At 39.0% G+C, this 18,061-nt stretch overlaps 1 protein-coding gene and 1 pseudogene across 9 annotated transcripts; one reads left to right on the top strand and one right to left on the bottom strand.

Annotated features, from left to right (window-relative positions):
- Positions 1 to 7,725: 7,725 nt before the first annotated feature.
- Positions 7,726 to 9,808, top strand: LOC111403066 (annotated as a pseudogene).
- Positions 9,809 to 12,956: 3,148 nt separating this feature from the next.
- Positions 12,957 to 17,698, bottom strand: LOC111371781 (protein transport protein Sec24-like CEF). 9 transcript variants are annotated; one of them, XM_022994184.1, is made up of 6 exons: positions 17,515 to 17,696; positions 17,056 to 17,360; positions 14,230 to 14,326; positions 13,973 to 14,152; positions 13,552 to 13,583; positions 12,957 to 13,400 (listed from the first exon to the last, which is right to left on the bottom strand). In XM_022994184.1, the coding sequence occupies exons 3-6, from the start codon at positions 14,257 to 14,259 to the stop codon at positions 13,169 to 13,171; spliced, it is 474 nt and encodes a 157-aa protein (XP_022849952.1). In that variant the 5' UTR covers positions 14,260 to 14,326; positions 17,056 to 17,360; positions 17,515 to 17,696; the 3' UTR covers positions 12,957 to 13,168. The 9 variants fall into 9 exon arrangements, with proteins under 9 accessions (XP_022849952.1, XP_022849908.1, XP_022850093.1 ...); XM_022994395.1 differs by adding an exon at positions 13,668 to 13,749 and having other exon boundaries at positions 13,386 to 13,400; positions 14,230 to 17,360; XM_022994140.1 differs by having other exon boundaries at positions 14,230 to 17,360.
- Positions 17,699 to 18,061: the final 363 nt, after the last annotated feature.

Below are 18,061 nucleotides of genomic sequence, written 5' to 3'. Positions count from 1 at the left end.
AGGAATGTGAAAAGGCCTTCCAATGCCTGAAAATGCACCTGGGACAGGCCCCCCTCCTCTCCAAATCGAGGCTCGGTGATATCCTACAACTATATTTGGCAGTCTCCAATGAGGCTATCAGCTCGATTCTGATGCAGGAAAAAGGGTATACCCAACTCCCCGTATACTACACAAGTAAAGTGCTCCTATCGTCGGAAACCCGTTACCCCGATATGGAGAAGCTCGCTTTGGCCTTGATCACGGCCTCTAGGAAATTGAGACCCTACTTCCAAGCTCACACCATCCATATACTGACAAACTTTCCCCTGAGGCAGGTACTCCAAAAGCCCGATGCCTCAGGAAGGTTATTGAAATGGCCAATAGAACTAAGTGAATTTGACCTTGTGTTCAAGGCTAGGGCAGCCATAAAAGGGCAAGCCTTGGCTAACTTTGTGGCTGAATTCGCTTACCTACCCGAGGTGGATGAAATCATGGAACCTGTCGAACCCCCCAGGTGGAATCTTTTCGTTGATGGGTCAGCTGAGGATGTTGGCTCCTGCGCTGGGGTTGTCCTCATCAGCCCCGAAGGTCACAAACTCACCTCGACGGTAAGGTTCGGATTCAAAGCTACCAATAACGCAGCAAAATATGAGGCACTTCTTGCGAGCCTCAAGCTGGCCACTGAAATGCAAGTAAATAGACTACTCATCAGTAGTGACTCCCAGCTAGTTGTTAGCCAAGTCAATGGTAACTTCTCAGCCAAAGACAAAACGATGGCCTCCTATTTGAAAATGGTGATGAACCTCATCCCATCCTTCGAAAAGTTTGAGTTGATCCAGATCTCCCGCATCGAAAATGCCCATGCGGATGCACTCTCGAAGCTGGCTAGCAGCAAGGACTCAGAGCTACTCACAGTAGTACCTATTGAGCACCTCCTCCGACCTTCGATAGAGGCCCCAACTATAATGTGGATCGCTGGGACTCCCACTTGGATGCAGCCAATCTAGCATACCTCGAGGACCAAGTACTGCCAACTGATAAGAATGAGGCTTACAAGCTAAGAAGGAGGTTAGCTCACTTCCTCCTCATTGATGACATTCTCTACAAGAGGAGCTTCTCCTTCCCACTCCTACGGTGCGTCGAAGGAGAAGAGGCTACCTACATATTGAGGGAAGTCCACGAGGGCGTGTACAGCAACCACTCCGGAGGTCTATCTCTGGCACAAAAAATATTGAAGCAAGGATACTACTGGCCTACCCTAAAGCGGGACGGCCTCGAGTTTGTACGAAAATGCGATAAATGCCAACGCTTCTCTCCGGTGCAGAGACAACCATCGTAGGATTTGACCGCCGTCTCTAGCCCCTAGCCTTTCTCGAAATGGGGTGTGGACCTCATAGGTCCCCTACCTAAAGGTAGAGGAAGGGCAAGTTTTGCAATTGTGGCTATTGATTACTTCACAAAGTGGGTCGAAGCCGAACCACTGGCGAAAATCACTGAAGCCAACACCTCCAAGTTCTTATGGAAAAATATTATTTATCGGTTTGGAATTCCCCACTCAATTGTCTCAGACAATGGCAGACAGTTTGACAACAAGAAGGTTAGAGAATTATGCGAAGAGCTCGGCATAAAGAAGCACTTTTCCACACCTCACCACCCACAAGCAAATGGCCAAGTTGAGGCCGTGAACAAGACGATCAAGCATGTCTTGAAAAGGAAGCTTGATGTATCAAAAGGGACCTGGGTTGATGAGCTGTCCCAAGTCCTTTGGGCGATCCGAACCACCACCAGAACCTAAAATAGGAGAAACGCCTTTCCTCATGGCATTTGGAACTGAGGGGATGAGCCCCGTGGAAGTCGGACTTCCATCCTCAAGACGTCTGCACTTCAACGAGATAACTGACGATGAGCTTCAGAGGCTCAACCTCGACTTCATCGAAGAAAGAAGAGATGACTCCCAGTTGAAGCTCGGCACATATTAGAGAAAGATGACGAGGTACTTCAACTCGAAAGTCAAGAAGAGGTCATTCCGAATCAACGACCTTGTGCTCAGGAGGGTCTTCCTGTCCTCAAAAGAACCTGGTTCCGGTTCTCTAGGCCCAAACTAGGAAGGTCCATACAAAATCAGAGAAGAAGTTCGACCTGGGACTTACTAGATTGAAGACATGAACAGCAAGGCACAACCCCGTCCATGGAACATTGAACACCTCAGAATCTATTACCAATGAATGTACTATCTTGCTGGACGACCTTTCCCAACCTTTGTAACATTTCTATGGTTCAATAAAATTCAGTGATTAAATTAACGTGTTGCACTACCTCGTAACCTCAGAGGAGAGGCTTGCCTCCCACCTCTGGGCCACCTCGCTTGAACTCCGAGGCTCTAGCACATGCCTCCCTTCGGCCAGACAAAACGCCAAGGAGAGAAGTCTCAACATGACTGCACCATCCACCATATCTGAGATGCGTCGTCACCTCGGAGGAGAGGCTCGTGTCCCACCTTTGGGCCACCTCGCTTAAACTTCGATGCTCTAGCACATGCCTCCCTTCGGCCAGATTAAACGCCAAGGGGAAAAGCCTCAACATGTCTGCACCGTCCATGTCTGTGATGCGTCTTCGCCTCGGAGAGAGGCTCGCCTTCTCCACCTCGCTTGAACTCCGAAGTGCTAACACAGGCTGAACGCCAATGAGAAGCCACCTCACGCGCAATTGAGGCTCACTTAAATTCCAAGGCTCATGCAGTTCGTTCAGTTGTTCATTCGCTTAAGTTCAAGGCTCATACAGTTATTATGCTTAGGTAAAGTTCATTTGCTTAAGTCCGAGGTTCGTACAGTCGTCCAATCCAGTTGTTTAAAGTAATTGAAGTTAAGGTACTAAGTTAGAGTTATTTAGTTGGTGCTTCTGTCAACCTTTAAGTTCATTTGCTTAAACGAGGCACATACGCTTTGATAAAGAAACAACAATAAATGAAATAGGTATTATATTGATCTTCAAAAAGGATTACAAAAGTGGGCCTCAGGCCATTACATTCGAAAAAACTGAAAAGAAAACTAATCTAAGCTTGGGTAGATAGGGGAGAAGCTTCTGTGCTTGGGGCTTCGGCATCTTGAGCATCGGCATTTGTCTCCCCTACTTCAGCTTCCTCATTATCCTGCACTTCGTCAGCCGGGGTCTGAGGTACTTCATCCACGAATTCAGACCTGAGTTGAGTCAGATCCAAATTGGGATATAGTTCATCTGCCCACTCCATCACCTCAGCATAGGCAAAGTTTCTCCAATAAGCACTGAAGCTCTTATACTCCTCTGTGTTATGGAAGCTGGCAACATACTCTTGCACCGCCTCTTCCCTCGCCTGTTGAGCCTCCTCTCTGGCATGGGATGCATCATCCACATACCACTTGACTTGGGTGTCCAAGAAATTGTAAGCTTTTTGGGCACCTGTCAAAGAGAGATTTGCCTTCTCCAGGGCCTCGGCGGTCACCTTCTGGTGCTCATTGGAGACCTCCACTTTCTTTGTAAGAGAAGCCACCTCGCACTGTGACTCATGGACCTCCTTCTTCAAGGCCTCAATCTGGGCCAAGGCAGACTCAAGCTTGGCCATTTCTTCAAGTTTTTGGGCCCTGACTTCTTCCGCCTCGACCCTAACTGCCTTCAACTCCTCTGCAAGGGAGGCCGTCTTCTCCTCCGAAAACTGGGTCCTTGTTTGAAAATCACTCAAGGCCTCCCTACATTCAAGAGCGAGGCCAAAGTTCTGACACTTTGGCTCACCAACGCCCTCGTCAGGTCGGTGGCATCGCAGGAGGAGACATGTAGCTGCCACCTGTCCGTCCAGAACCGATAAAAATTCTCCGTGGCGCTTCGGACCTCTTGGGGAAGAGCCTCCACCAAGGCCGGGCCAAGGTCTCCTCCCTTCCAGCTAGGAAGCTTGGAGACTTCCCCTTCTCCCGAACAGGCTTTTGTTTAGCTGCCTCCTCCTCGGCAGCCCTCCTCGCAGCCTCCTCCGTGTCCTCCTCAGCCTCTGCCTCTCTGACCATTTCTAACTTGATGGCTTTGGAGGCATATGCGAGCAGCTTTGGCTCGCCTGTTGATTTGGCCTCGTGGGACACTGATGTCCCAAATTTCTCGGACGAGCTAGTAACGTGCACCAGCTTCCTCCTTTTCACCTCCTCTGGGACCTTTTCTTTTCCCCAAGGCTCTGTTGGCCTTTCCTGCCTCTGGGAAGCTCCCTCTTCGGAAGCCTTTGGAGTACTGTCCTTGGAAAGGCGTTTCACCCTGCCTCGGACCTCCTTGGCCCCACTAGACCCCGGCTTCAAGGCCCTAGCCTTGACGGTGGTGGTAGCCTTCAGAATTGTAGCCATGTCTGGAGCTGGGTACTCCTTCCTCTTGAATTTATCTGCATAAGAACGTCAAGTCGGCACATCAGTATCCAATCAAAAGGACAAGGAAATTTAGAACTATGGGAGCCTCGTCAGTTTAGTTTCCCAACCACCTCAACTTCCACCTCAACATAGCCTCGGTCTCTTCAGGCAGCATATATCAAACTCCAACCATGACATAAATATCTATACTTGGACTTGGGGGACTATTGTTGCTTATTGTCATACTTGGCCAATCTACCTGGGCCAATGGCCCACTCAGGTCGAACCACGTGGCACTTCAGCCGAGGCGGTTTATATTGTTGAGGTGGGCTACGGCCGAAGCCCTTAAATTCGAGGCATGCCCTTTCACAGAGGCCTGTAATGGTAACCGAGGTCAACATGCTGAGGCCTATAGCTCGACGCCATGATGCGGAGCTGGTTGAAGTTAGCTGAAGCCCTTATGTGGAAGTATTGTATGAAATGGTCGAAGCACCGAAACTGATGCAGAAGCCTCCGAACCACATAGGAACGTCCTCCATGATCACTTCTCTCAAGAGATCGTCTACACAAAAATCTTATTCGAATGATTGATGGAACGTTTGTCATAAGCATAGAAGTCAAGTCTTGTCACTAGCATAAAGGCTCTGCACAAGCAATAAATGTGCAGCAAACTAGCAAGTCAAGCCCCCTGTCTAGGATAAGATGTTTGAATCAAAGAGATGAGGCCACGTGCCACCTCATCCACGGGCCCCCATTCACATGTATCACTATAAATACTTCTCTTGTGTAACATCAAAGGACTAATGCAAGAATCAATACAAAGAACTATACTTTACTCAACTCTTTCTCATTTATTTGCAATACACAAATCGAGTCTACATATATTTACATGTACATTTACGAACACCAGTTGGTAATTATTGTACAATCGGATCACGAACAACCCGTCGAATTTTGAACGTCACCGTCCAGCGTCATTGGGCTACTCCCATGCCCTTTGAATCGCTCGTTGTAGACCGTCCACGTGTCATAACGTGTTGGACATTCGCCCACATGTGTGCGGATGGGATCGACATCTGTTGGCAACACTTTTTGGGGTCAACAACATAAATTAGAGTATTTGCTGATATATTTTAAGTTAATACATTCAAGTATCTAATTATGAGAGTGTTGACGTGTTTTGAATAATCAATATTATAAATAAATTTATTGTTGAGATAGAGGTTCTAAAACGGGCTATGAGATGAAAAAAATTTCGTACAGATATATTAAGTATTACAACTACTATTTACATTAACATGTCAAACAAGTGGTTAAGAAAGATATGCATTATTCAAAATGTGAAATGACGGAGGTTTGTATAATTTTTGAAAAATGATGAAGCGTTCATGAAATTATCATAAATCTTATATGGGCGTGCATTATTCAAAATTTGAAATAAGAGGTGTTTGCATTGGCTGCCAATATTGCACTTTCAATAATTCTACTTCAATAAAGTAAGATTACAAAAGTGGCTTTACAAAGTGTGTTGGCAGAATTCAGACCACTGATTTCAAATGATTTAAAAATCTATTTTTGAAATAATTGATGTAAATCCAACTTTATCGTTCAATTTTGTCAAATTCCTTTGTTATTGTCGCATAACTCTTGCACTTTTTGGCAGTATCCAATACAGTGCTACCAGTGCTGCATCTACACATCCCTTCTACAAATAGGCTTATTGTATTAAAAATTTGTAAAGAGAGTTTGTATTTAAAATTGTCATAAAAAAATGTCTATGTAGTTAGTTCTAATTTTATAATGGATTATTAAGGCGCACATGATCCACGTGGTTAATTAATGTACTGAAATCAACTTTGAAAAGGAGAGCTAAGCTAACTTCACCAAATTGGCCACTATTTAATTAGAATTTTGCTACAATCACACTGTACAAGTAACATGTGTGTTTTTACTCAAAGTTATACGTAATTTTAATTTGATTAATTGTTAGATTTCATAAGTATAGAACGTTTTTGTTGTATTTGTTGGTGTTGTTTTAAAAGTTACGAGAGTCGATGTAAAATTGTGTTAAAGTGAACAAACAAGTCAATGACAAATTTTGGGACAACAAATCAACGCCCAGACATTGGAAAACCAACCGTCCAGTGCTATGAACAGCAAAAAAGCAAAAATTTTGGACAAAAAGGCAGCACCTTGGCATTGCATTTATAGCACCCAGCGCTATAAGTGTAGCGCCTAAACACCATACTGAATTTGATCACAAGGATTAGGTGCTGCCTCCTAATGCTTAGGCATTGCGCCGCCCGTTTTAGGAATACACCATTTTGGCTCGTGAAAAATCCATGAAGACTCCAACTTTGTGGAGGATATAAAGGGAAGTATAAATAGAGGAATTGAAGACTTTAAAAGGGATTTTTCCACACATTAAGAGGCACAATATATAACATGAGATTCCGAGAGAAAATCAAAAGGAAAGAAAGCAAGAAATCAAGATCTAAGTTTTGAAATCAAGATTGGAAGCAAGAAGAAAACTTAGTGCAAAATTCATCCTATTTTCTACATCTCAATTCAAAACATGGTGATGTGCTCAATGCAAATCTTTAGTTTTTCTTCCATTATTATAAATAGCTAAATTTAATATTAGGGCAAACAACGTAATCTTTTGAGACCCTTTATTTCTTTTATTCAAGATTCTTGTTCTTTTATCTTTCTTGTGTGCAATTTTGGTATTTTTCAAGTATTATTAAATTAATAATCACAAATATTTATTTGCTTTTGTCGAATAGCAGTTAGAAATATTAAATTGAGTATTAAAGTATAGTTCTCGTGAAAACGATAATCCGATCTCAAAGGTCCATTATATTACTTGTTCGATATCGTACACATGCGATTAAAAAAAATGTTAGATAAAATGTTGACAACATCGTATTGACTGTCAACACCCCATTTTTTTTGGGCAGAATTGACTTCTTATCAAGCTGTATGTACAAAAATCCTGTACATATATACAACGAAGTCCATTTAATTATTGTCTTTCTTTTCTTAGTCAAACGGTGGTGTTGATTTTGAATGGTTGATTATCATTAAGAAAACCAAATATGTAATTTTTTAAATCAACGAATTTATAATTGCATAAGTGACAGATTTTATTTTTTTTAATTTAAATTCATTCTTCAAAAATTCACAGATATGTCAGCATTTTCTTTTATTTTTTTTTTATTTTTTTTATCATGTCATGTATCTACTTTTTTACATATGGGAGATAATAAATTAATTTTTTTTTTTTTTGCCTAATTTAATATCATTTAATTGCATGCTTTAAAAGTTCACTTAATATCATGTTCATCCTCACCTGCAAACTCCGTATTTTTTCACAAAGTCCTGAAACACAATGGCTTCTTTAAGATTTGCAAATCATATCAGGATGGGAGCCGGTAGTAATTCGGTGGCCAAGTGTACCGTGACTCGGAGGCGGCCTAGATGGCGGCGGAGTCGTAAAAACAGTGTCATTTAGGATATTGGCTTCGAAAAATATGCTGCTGGAAAGCCTGGTCTTAGTGTTACTGTCAACCGGTTGAAAATGCCCAACCCATTTGTCATCGGATCGGGTCCTCCCGGAACCCATTACGCTGTCATGAAGCGGGCCTTTGATGAAGGTTGGGGTGCTGCCATCGCCAAAACGGTAATTCATTTAATTGCATGTTTAATAAGGAAACTTACATATGATTAGTAAGTTTTAAATAAATTATTCTTTTGGTGAAAGTTGGAAATAGGTAATCATGTTCCACTTGCAGTCAAAAAGCTGGATGAATCCGCATTAACCCTGTGATTTATTACTATTTAATAGAATTTACGTTTTTATAAGCTTTAAACTTTGCTGAATGTATTCAATTCTCGATCTCTGCAGATATATATTTTTTATTTTCTTATGTGTAACAGTGTAAGTCTAGAAACTAAAATTATTTAAATATGCATATTAAAAAGGAGTTGATACTCATTGGTTACAAATTAGAGATAGTTAGGCTGAACATTTAAGGGTGTTTGTTACTTTTTTTTCTCCACTTGTGAATACAAAACTAATGAATTTTTATTTGAAAAGTTTACCAATGAAATGATTCAGTTAACGTTGCCAATTTTAATAAGGCCAAATGGCCATGAAAACTACTTTAAACTTGTAGTGTTTGAAAGGACTTCTTCATAGGTTACATCATACATATGTCTAATTAACTAATAGATGATAATTAAATCGAAGCATAAACGTTATTTGTGTTATTATCTATTAAATAGTAATTTTTTGCATATAATGCATACGAGTTTGTTAAAGAATTTTGAATATTGAATACTTTCCTTTTTGGTTCTACTTATAAGTAACAATGTTGCCAAGCACGAAACTACTTATTTTTGTCTTAAAAAAAAAGGGTGCATTTAGAATTTGGGCTTACCACTTTCCTCACATTATGTGCCATGTATGAATTAGATGGGACAAGAAAACTCTGAATCGTTTTGTGATAAAGTGATGCTTTAGAACCCGGGATAATTCCAGGTCGAGGTGCTGCCACCTCGACCCTGGATCTTCACACATGCGGGGCCCGCCACTTACTAAATCCCGGGATCTCCAGCTTTTTTCTTTGTGACATGTGCCAATGATGTTACTCGACAAAAGGAAATGATATGTCATGCAAATCAATTTAGAGGGCACTCAGTTAGTTTAAAGTTGAAAAGAGGGAGAAAGAGCCAAGATGTACCTGGTTAGATTTTGCTTGCCATTAATAAATCTATGTTGAAATGTTGGTTTCTTCAGAATATATGCTCCATCTTCTTGTTTATCATTTGTAAATGCAAAACTCTTGATCCTGTACCATTACATATAGGTATCTCTGGATGCTGCAAAAGTTGTAAATGTTACTCCTCGATATGCTAAATTACGAGCAGGAGTAAACGGCTCATTGAAAGGACAGATTATTGGGTGGGAGAATATTGAACTTACAAGTGATCGGCCCTTAGAGACTATGATAAGGAATTCAGACAGTTGGAAGAAGAGTATCCTGACAGGATCCTTATTGCTTCAATAATGGAAGAGTATGGTAAAGCTGCATGGCAGGAACTCATTGAACGAGTTGAGGAAACTGTTGGTAAATTTAATTGGTTTCATATATATACAAAATATTTTCTAAATTGTGAGAATTAAAACAAATTAAACTACTTGAACAAGTACAACAAGTATATTATTTGCAGAAACACAAACATAATATAAATTCCAGAAATTAGACTGAAAGTTAAATAAATCTGGAAAGCATATAAATATGAAAATAGACTTTTAATCCGAGGTCTGTGTAATCACAGTTTCTTTAAAATAAATTCTTCTTCTTATCGTAAGTGCTTGATGTCTAGTCCGAGCGTCTGTTTCTCAGAATACAACGGCAAAACCATCAGAATCTGAGCACTACAGAAACTACTCCGACGAACCGATTTAACGTATGAACAACCACTAGGACAGAATTTGGGAATTTTTCGTGTGTTTTCTGGTGAGATTTTTCATATGTTTAAGGGGTCAATTTTTGCTCCGTTCGGTCCGACATTCGTGTACGCAAGTTGCGCCCGCACACAATTTTAAGGTCCGAAGGCAATTTCGGTCCGAGATTTGCACCCCCTGCGCGCGCACGTGGAGAGAGTTTCTATGCTACACATGATTACACATTTCCAATGTATAGCTATATTTACAGTGGTTCTTGCTTTCATATTTTTTCTATGTGGGACTAAGTTCAATTTTTTCCCATATAACCATCTTCCAATAGTCATTTTTGAACTCTAATTTTTCATTTACCCAAACTTCACTTTTGACAAATAAATATATGATTTTGATGCTCTCACGGAAGAGAACACGGATCAACTTTGATTTTCCAAATTGGACCAACCGGTCCCACCGAAAATTTTGGTGTGATTTTTTCCAACAGAAACTGGAATTGTAAGCAATCGATACTGTAGTCTTATTGCTCGAGTTACAAAACATTTCACAATATCTAAGTTTTATTACAGTTATATTCTTTAAGGTCAGTCGTTATTTTTTGATGTGGGAAGCTTTTGAAATCAACTTTTCATGCCCTCATGGTATGCCAGAGCGTAAAATGGGTGCTGCAGTTGGCCAAGATTGTGCACTTTTGGAGGAAGTATGCGGTTGGATTAATGAAAAAGCCACGTTTCTAGTTTGGACAAAGATGACTCCAAATATCACTGACATTACACAGGTTTGTATTATTGCGTGTGCCATTTTTAGGTCCATCTGCTTCATGCTGTCTACCAACAACTTTCTGCTAATGATTCAACTTATTGCTGTTTTATAATAGCCAGCTAGAGTGGCTCTTAGTACTGGATGCGAAGGGGTTTCTGCTATCAATACGGTCATGAGTGTTATGGGAATTGATCTTGATACCTTTAGACCAGAGCCTTGCGTGGAGGGGTAAATTCTTTGCTAAAACATGAATGATTTTTGAGTTGATCTTCTTATGCTTCATTTTTTTATTTTTTATTTTTAACTTCATCCCAGATACTCAGACTCCTGGTAGCTATTCTTCAAAAGCAGTCCACCCTATTGCACTTGCAAAAGTGATGAGCATTGCACTGATGATGATAAAGGAATTTGGAGATAAAGACTGTTCGCTTTCCGGCGTTGGAGGCGTAGAGACCGGTGGTGATGCTGCTAACTTGATACTTCTTGGGGCAAGTACAGTTCAGGTTGGACAGCACTCTGACTAATTTTCACTTGGTTTTTGATGTTGTGAATCTGTAGTCCATAAATTTTTGAAGTTGTATATCGTAGAGTTTAAAGTATAGTGTATAAATGATTATTACAACTACAATACGGAAAGATAAACTCTCAAAGTGTTAAAACCGAACCAATCGACCCAAAGCTTCTTCAATACTACCAATGGAGTATCCTACGATGTTGAGCTCAGATTTGTGCCACACAAAATTATACACCGTCGTCCACGGGAATGACAATGGATCTACTGAGAAAAGATCCATCGGAAGCCACCAAGAATTTCCCCGGAGATATGAAATGCTCCCACTTGGTTATCGATCTATGCTTTCTCTCTATTGTTATGTCAACATCAAATGAACCAAGTGAAGAAGTCTGATAATTATAGAGGCAAAACCATTTGAATTCAATTTCAAATATTATATTATGGAAATGTGACATGACTAGGAAGGAAAATTGACCACAAGATTAAATCCAATAGTCCAAAATATTTCTAAACTAGCACAATTCCCTTCATTTCTCTAGACCAATTAACCTGTGATATGTGGATGTAGTGATCCACCTCACATATATTCTCTTGCTATCACTATCTCACACATATCACGGTAAAAAATGCTTTTCAGTTGTGTTGGCAGTATGTTCTTGTTGCATTATGCATTAATATAATAGCTTAATCTTCTTTTTTCTGTGAAGTCAGAAAATTCCTTTTCAGTTATCTTCATAATCGAATGTGTGTTTTATCAGAGAGAAGGGTAGAGTTCGATCAAGTATTTTGCATCTTTTTCCTTTGACAAATGACTTTCTAAGATATTCGCTACTTTGAAAGAGTTTATAATTATCTGTCAAAGCAGATAGATAATGGATGTACGGACACATATTGGAGTAAAACTAAGATAGAGAACCAAGTTTACTGGAAGATCTGTTTCTATTATACATTTCCGGGAAAAGATAGTAAAAACTTTACCAAACCTATGAAAAAGAACATAAGTATAAAATCTCCATGCTGCATGCTAAAGTTTCTGTTATTAGCCTGTTTTCATTTATCTTCTTTGTTATTAAAGAAATTAATATGTGACCTGAACGATAATTCTAGGTCTGCACTGCAATGGTGTTATGATGCATGGGTATCCTCTTGCAAAGAAACTCTGCACCGAGCTGAAGGATTTTATGAAGAAGCTCAATATAAGATTTTAGAGGGTATGGATTTTTTAAAAATATTTACTTGAAACCGGAGTAAATAACAAGAACTACAGTTTTGTAGTCTTTTTTTTTTTTTTTTTTTTTTTTTTTTTTTTTTTTATTTATTTACGCATCTACCAGGGCTTCGCTGGATTACTTCACCACTCACATGGATTTGGTAAGAAAACAAGAAGAAGCTATTCGTGAATTGAGGGCTCTGAAGAAAGATTTGCCGTAGTCCATGTGAGTGGTGGAGTAAATGGTCTAATAAACAAGTTGGATTGAATTTTGATGTGTATTTCATTGTTGTCTATGGGTCAACGTCAAAATATTTAACGGTGCATGTCAATTTTATTGTTTTAAATCATTAGTCACTGAATGCTAGATTAAGAGCATGTTTGGCTAAGCCTTAAAAAAAGGGTAAAAATGAATTTGAAAGTAACTTTCTTTTTTGCCAGAAACGAAGTTAGGTGACGACAGGGATTCATATCTCAAAAAGATAGATATCAATGGATAAAAAAAAATAAAAAAAAATGGGGGAACTCAATGGATAAAATTGTGTTCATTACATTGTGCATCCCTATATGCACAGCACTGCACGTACATGGCAGTAAATGAGTAACTATTTTATCCATCTAAATGATACAGCAATCTTTAAATTGCAACAAAAGAAATTCTTTTGCTGATAAGCCAAAATGATATAATTTTATCCATCTATTAGTAAACTTACTGTACAATTCAATTTTACTAACAGGGTCAAATGAAAATGAATTGAGAGATCATAAACACCAATATAAAGATATAATACATAAAACCATGATTTATTTTTATCGAAATCAAGAACCTCTAATCAAGTATGGAAAACCATTTAACAATCAAACCACCTATAACAAGGTTATTACCGCTTTGCTATCCACCAGAATACTATGGTAAAAACCTGCAATTTTCGATCTTGAAATCCCGTGTAGCCATCCTTAAGGTAATCAGAATTGTAAACAAAATTGATCGAGTGTATAATTTTTTTCAAAGCGTTTTTCTTTGAATAAGTTGATGGATATGTATTAGAAACTCGACATATGAAAGCCGGCCTGAAGTCTTGTCCTCTACCATGTAGGAGAAAAACATTGTCCCTGAAACACCAAAAGTACCGGATTATAGAAGACCACAGCAAACTAAAAAATACTCTAAATCCAAAAAATTGTCCAACATCATGTCAGCTCCATGCTTCTCTTTTCATTTTCCCCGGCTTGGATAGTTTAAATAGGTTTTCCATTCACTAACCTGATGGATCTCCTTTTCTGCATAATTTTAAGCTGCAGTGCCAGAGGGAAAAACATTACTTGCTGAAAATATTGTGCATGTAGAAAAATAATAACCGTATTCAGTGAAGCAGTCACAGGAACTTCTCTGACGCCTTATCTCATTGACAATATTGTTTAGCTTCTTTGACAATGGATTATCATATTGCTGCAGTACAAACTGAAAAGGCAAAAATTGGAAACTAATGCATCTTGACAGAATAAAGTACCAATAAAGTAGGACATCCAAGTTCCTAAAAAACTCTTTAGGTAGAAAAAGTATCCAGGGAAAGGAAAATGTATGCATGTTATTTCCAAATGAAATCATCATCACTAAGTATTTTAACGATATCAAGTATGTTGAAAATAATAAAAATGTTCAACCATGATACGGGTGAGAATACCTGACTAGAGATTTCTTCAACCAATGAAATGCCTAACACCTGGCGCGATATATCAGGATTGATAGAGTTACCAACATAAATTAAACAATCTTCACCATTCTCGAGAAGATAAATTCCCTCATCAGTGATGTGCTCACTGGAAAGTAGAACTGTCTTGGGAATGAGGGAATCATCCATCTCCTGACAATTCAGCATTAAGATAAGATATGAGTGCTATGTCAAGAGCACCTATTATGCCATCATGAACAAATTCATACCTTCTCATCAAGGTTGTGAATGGCCATCATCCTGGAGTATACCAATGGGATTGTCAAATGAGTAGATAAATGGGAAACATAATTAATCCAAAAGGACCTATCATCAATTCTTCCATCAGCTTGCAATCCATAGCTTTTGAGTAAGCCCGAAAAGTTAAAAGAGAGGGGGCTAAATAAAAAATAAACAAATGAAGCAGAATCCCAAAATGGGAGACAAAACACTATCTGCTGTACATATAAATCTGGTCTAATTATAAATACTGAGGTAAGAAAATGGAGTAATAATTTCTGACAAATCTAGTCGAAGAAAAAAATCCACGTCTACTCATAAATTTGGTCATACTGTACTTAGCCCCTGTTTAACAATTATTTCAGAACCCTTTATTTTACATTAACCCTGAGGAATAACTCAGTAGTCAGGCTTTGAGTTTGCTCTCCAATGGTCACTGTTTCAGGTTCCCTCAGGGCCACTGAGGTAAGTTCCCGGCTACAAACTTCAGGGTCCCGTGGGATTAATCGAAGTACGCATGAGTTGGCCCGAACGCCTATGGTTGTAAAAAAAAGCATACTCATTTCCAACCACACATTCATACGATAAATATTCTGCATATAAATCCAAAACTTCTTCCAACTTTTTAACCACACATTCTCCAAAAATTCATTATTCAAAACTTTGTTTTTGCCAAATAATGCCAATCAAACAGGGGCTTAATCTACACATTTCGTATTACCCACAACTTTTACCTACTTTTTGACCACATATTCCTTGGAACCCACTGTTATTAATCAATTATAATTTTTGACAAACATACACTTCATTAATTAGAGCAGAATTTTGAAGTAAATTATTTTATTTTTCACTCTTCAACTTTTACAATTCTAGGCCTCAATATATAGTATACAAACAGGGACCAATAAGGTAACTATCTAAGCATGGAAGGAAGAAATTCTCCTAATCCAAATATGGTTATACAATAATACATAATCAATCCCATAATAATTACGGGATTTCTCCACTCCCCCTTAAGTTAGATCGTAAATGTTGACCATGTCTAACTTGTAAATGAAATCCTCAAAGCTTTGTCGCAGTAGTCCTTTTGTGAAGATATCTTCGATTTGTTCTTTGGTTGGAACATAGGTCATCCATATAATCCCACCTTCAACTTTTTCTTTGATGAAATTTCCGTCTACTTTCACATATTTGGTTCGATCATGTTGGATTGGATTGAGAGAGATGTTAATAGCTGTTTTGTTGTCTCAATAGAGTTTGATTAGAAGTTTTACCGTAACCTATAATTTTCTTATTCACAGTCCTTCACATATTCCTTGTACAACTGCTCTAAACTCAACATCAACATTACTTCTAGCTTTCACATTTTGCGCTTACTTCTCCAAATTAACAAATTTCCCCAATAAAAGGTACAATAGCTTGTAGTTGATATCCTATCTTCTCGTGAACCAACCCAGTCTGCATCGGTGAAGACTTCTATTTCCGTTCTTTCATTTTTTATTAATAGTCCCTATCCAGGGATACATTTGAGATATTTGAGGATTTTGTATATTGCTTCCAAGTGAACTTCCTTTGGAGAGTACATGTGTCGATTTATCACACTGCGAATGCAATATCAAGGCTAGTGTGAGATTAATTTTCCAACTAGTCGCTGATATCTGTCCTTTACGAGTGACTTTCTCATGCTTTCATCTTTTCTTCCTACCTATAGTGGTATAACACTTGGTTTGCATTCAATCATGCCAGTTTCATAAAATCAAGTATGTACTTCCGTTGCAAAACACTAATACCTTTCTTTGAAGTGGCCACTTCCATTCTCAAGAAGTATCGCATCTGTCCCATAGTTGTGGGTGCTGGGAAGATGATCCAGATGATAGTATTCTTGCTTGCTGCGGTGCTGCAATTGGAGGTGGCTGCGGTGTACTACCCATGACAGGAGGGAAACGTGGGCCATCTTGGGGTTGTGCAGTTGTGATCCTGGACAGTCCATTACTAAGTGGACCAGAAGTGCTTAACGGTGGTGGGACAGCAGGACCGGACATCAAACCAGAAGACACGTATGGTTGTTGATGAGGACCAGGTCCCAATTGCGGCGAAGAACCACTGGCAACGGAAACAGTGGCAGCACCCATAGAAGATGGCAGCAACCCAGGAGGAAGCGGTCTCAAAGTGAAACGAGGAGAAGGCTGAGATCCAGGTGGTGGGCCAGTGGGCCTAGTAGATGCCACATTTGGTGACAATGTATTCGGGGGGCCACTAGGGCTAGGGAGCCCAGGCCCCCCTGTAAAGGCACTGGGCAGAGGTGGACCTGGCCGGGTTCCAGCAAAAGGTGGAGGCTGCTGACCAAATGGTAAAGTGATAGGTGGTCTAGAGGCACCACCAGTAGGATTTTTTGGCTGTTGCAGATTAGGTTGATTAATTTGCAAGTCTTGCATATTATTAGCAAGAGAATTAGGAGTATAAATTGGTGGGATATTCCCCGGACGAGGTCCACTCGGAGTTGCCATCAATAACCGTAGTCAAAACAATATATAATCCAAAACCCAGATCTTTATTTAAAAAATCCCTTTATAAAATGTATCTCACCGCACTTCAATCCAGTCTAAAATTTACATGCAAACAAAAACCCAAAATCACAAAGAATAAAAACTTTCACTTTCAAATTAAACAAAATGCACATACTAAAAATGCAAAAAACAAATTAATCCAGGAACCGAGCATTGAGGTGTATTACGAACAACTGCTCCCATTGGATTTTGGTCCTGGATATTCCACAATTACACTTGAGGGGCAGCCAGTACCAGGGGAAAAATTACCTTCCTTTATAGAATGTATCTCACCCCACTTCAATCCAGTCTAAAATCTACATATAAAGAAAAACCCAAAATCACAAAGAATAAAAACTTTCATTTTCAAATTAAACAAAATGCACATATTAAAAATGCAAAAACGATAATGCAGGAACGGAGCATCGAGGTCTAGATGGAACAACTGCCCCCATTGGATTTTGGTCCTAGGTATTCCACAATTACACTTGAGGGCCGGCCAGCACTAAAGGCGAGAAAACCATAAACAAGCGCATCAAAGTTCAGGAGAGATGTTGTCGAGAAAATCGCTGTCGCTAGAGGAAGATTACCATCAAGAAACAACAATTTTAGAAAAGAAAAATAAATAAATTCTAAGGAGTTGAATTGAAATTAAACCATTCAAAACAATCAAATCGAGTGTGATTTCAACATATAATGCCCATTTTTCACAAATAAATCTGTTACTACCTTCCAGGTTTGGTAATGAAGAAGCTGACTTATTCTTGTAAAAATCAATGCAAGTCTGCAACACGAGATAAATTGGTGCCAAGGGGATGATGAACACGTCTCCCTTTTTCCCTCTCCTTCACATTAAATTGCTACCCCATTGGTAGCGTATTACCATGGTAAAAACCTTTCGGCGCTTGTCACCCTCCTGTTACTCTATCAATAAACCAAGCCTCGGTCATAGTTGGATACGTGGCCTTTTAATTGGGCTTCACTGGGCTTGTAAGAGAGGGTTAATTATGTAAGGAAAAATTTCATATCGTTAATTATAATCAATTTCAAAATTAAGAAATAAGAGTTAAAATTTTAAAAATTAGACATTAATTAAATTTTATTTATGAAAGAATTAATTAAAAATATATTTTATTAATTACATATATTAAAGTCACGATTCTATACTATTTAGTTACAAATTATTGAATTAATTGATTTCATATTATTTCTCAATCGTGAACCAAAAATTTTGTAGGTCACAATTAATTCATAAGTCACAAATCAAAAAATTATA

The sequence above is a fragment of the Olea europaea genome, chromosome 1 (genome assembly GCF_002742605.1).
Source record: "Olea europaea var. sylvestris chromosome 1, O_europaea_v1, whole genome shotgun sequence".
In the NCBI taxonomy this organism is placed as follows: domain Eukaryota; kingdom Viridiplantae; phylum Streptophyta; class Magnoliopsida; order Lamiales; family Oleaceae; genus Olea; species Olea europaea.
Note: the sequence above shows the minus strand (reverse complement) of the source record. Positions and strands in the feature narration are given on the sequence as shown.

Bases quoted from the DNA above. Each gene is read 5' to 3' on its own strand.
- LOC111371781 (XM_022993971.1), bottom strand. From the start codon at position 16,746: ATGGCAACTCCGAGTGGACCTCGTCCGGGGAATATCCCACCAATTTAT.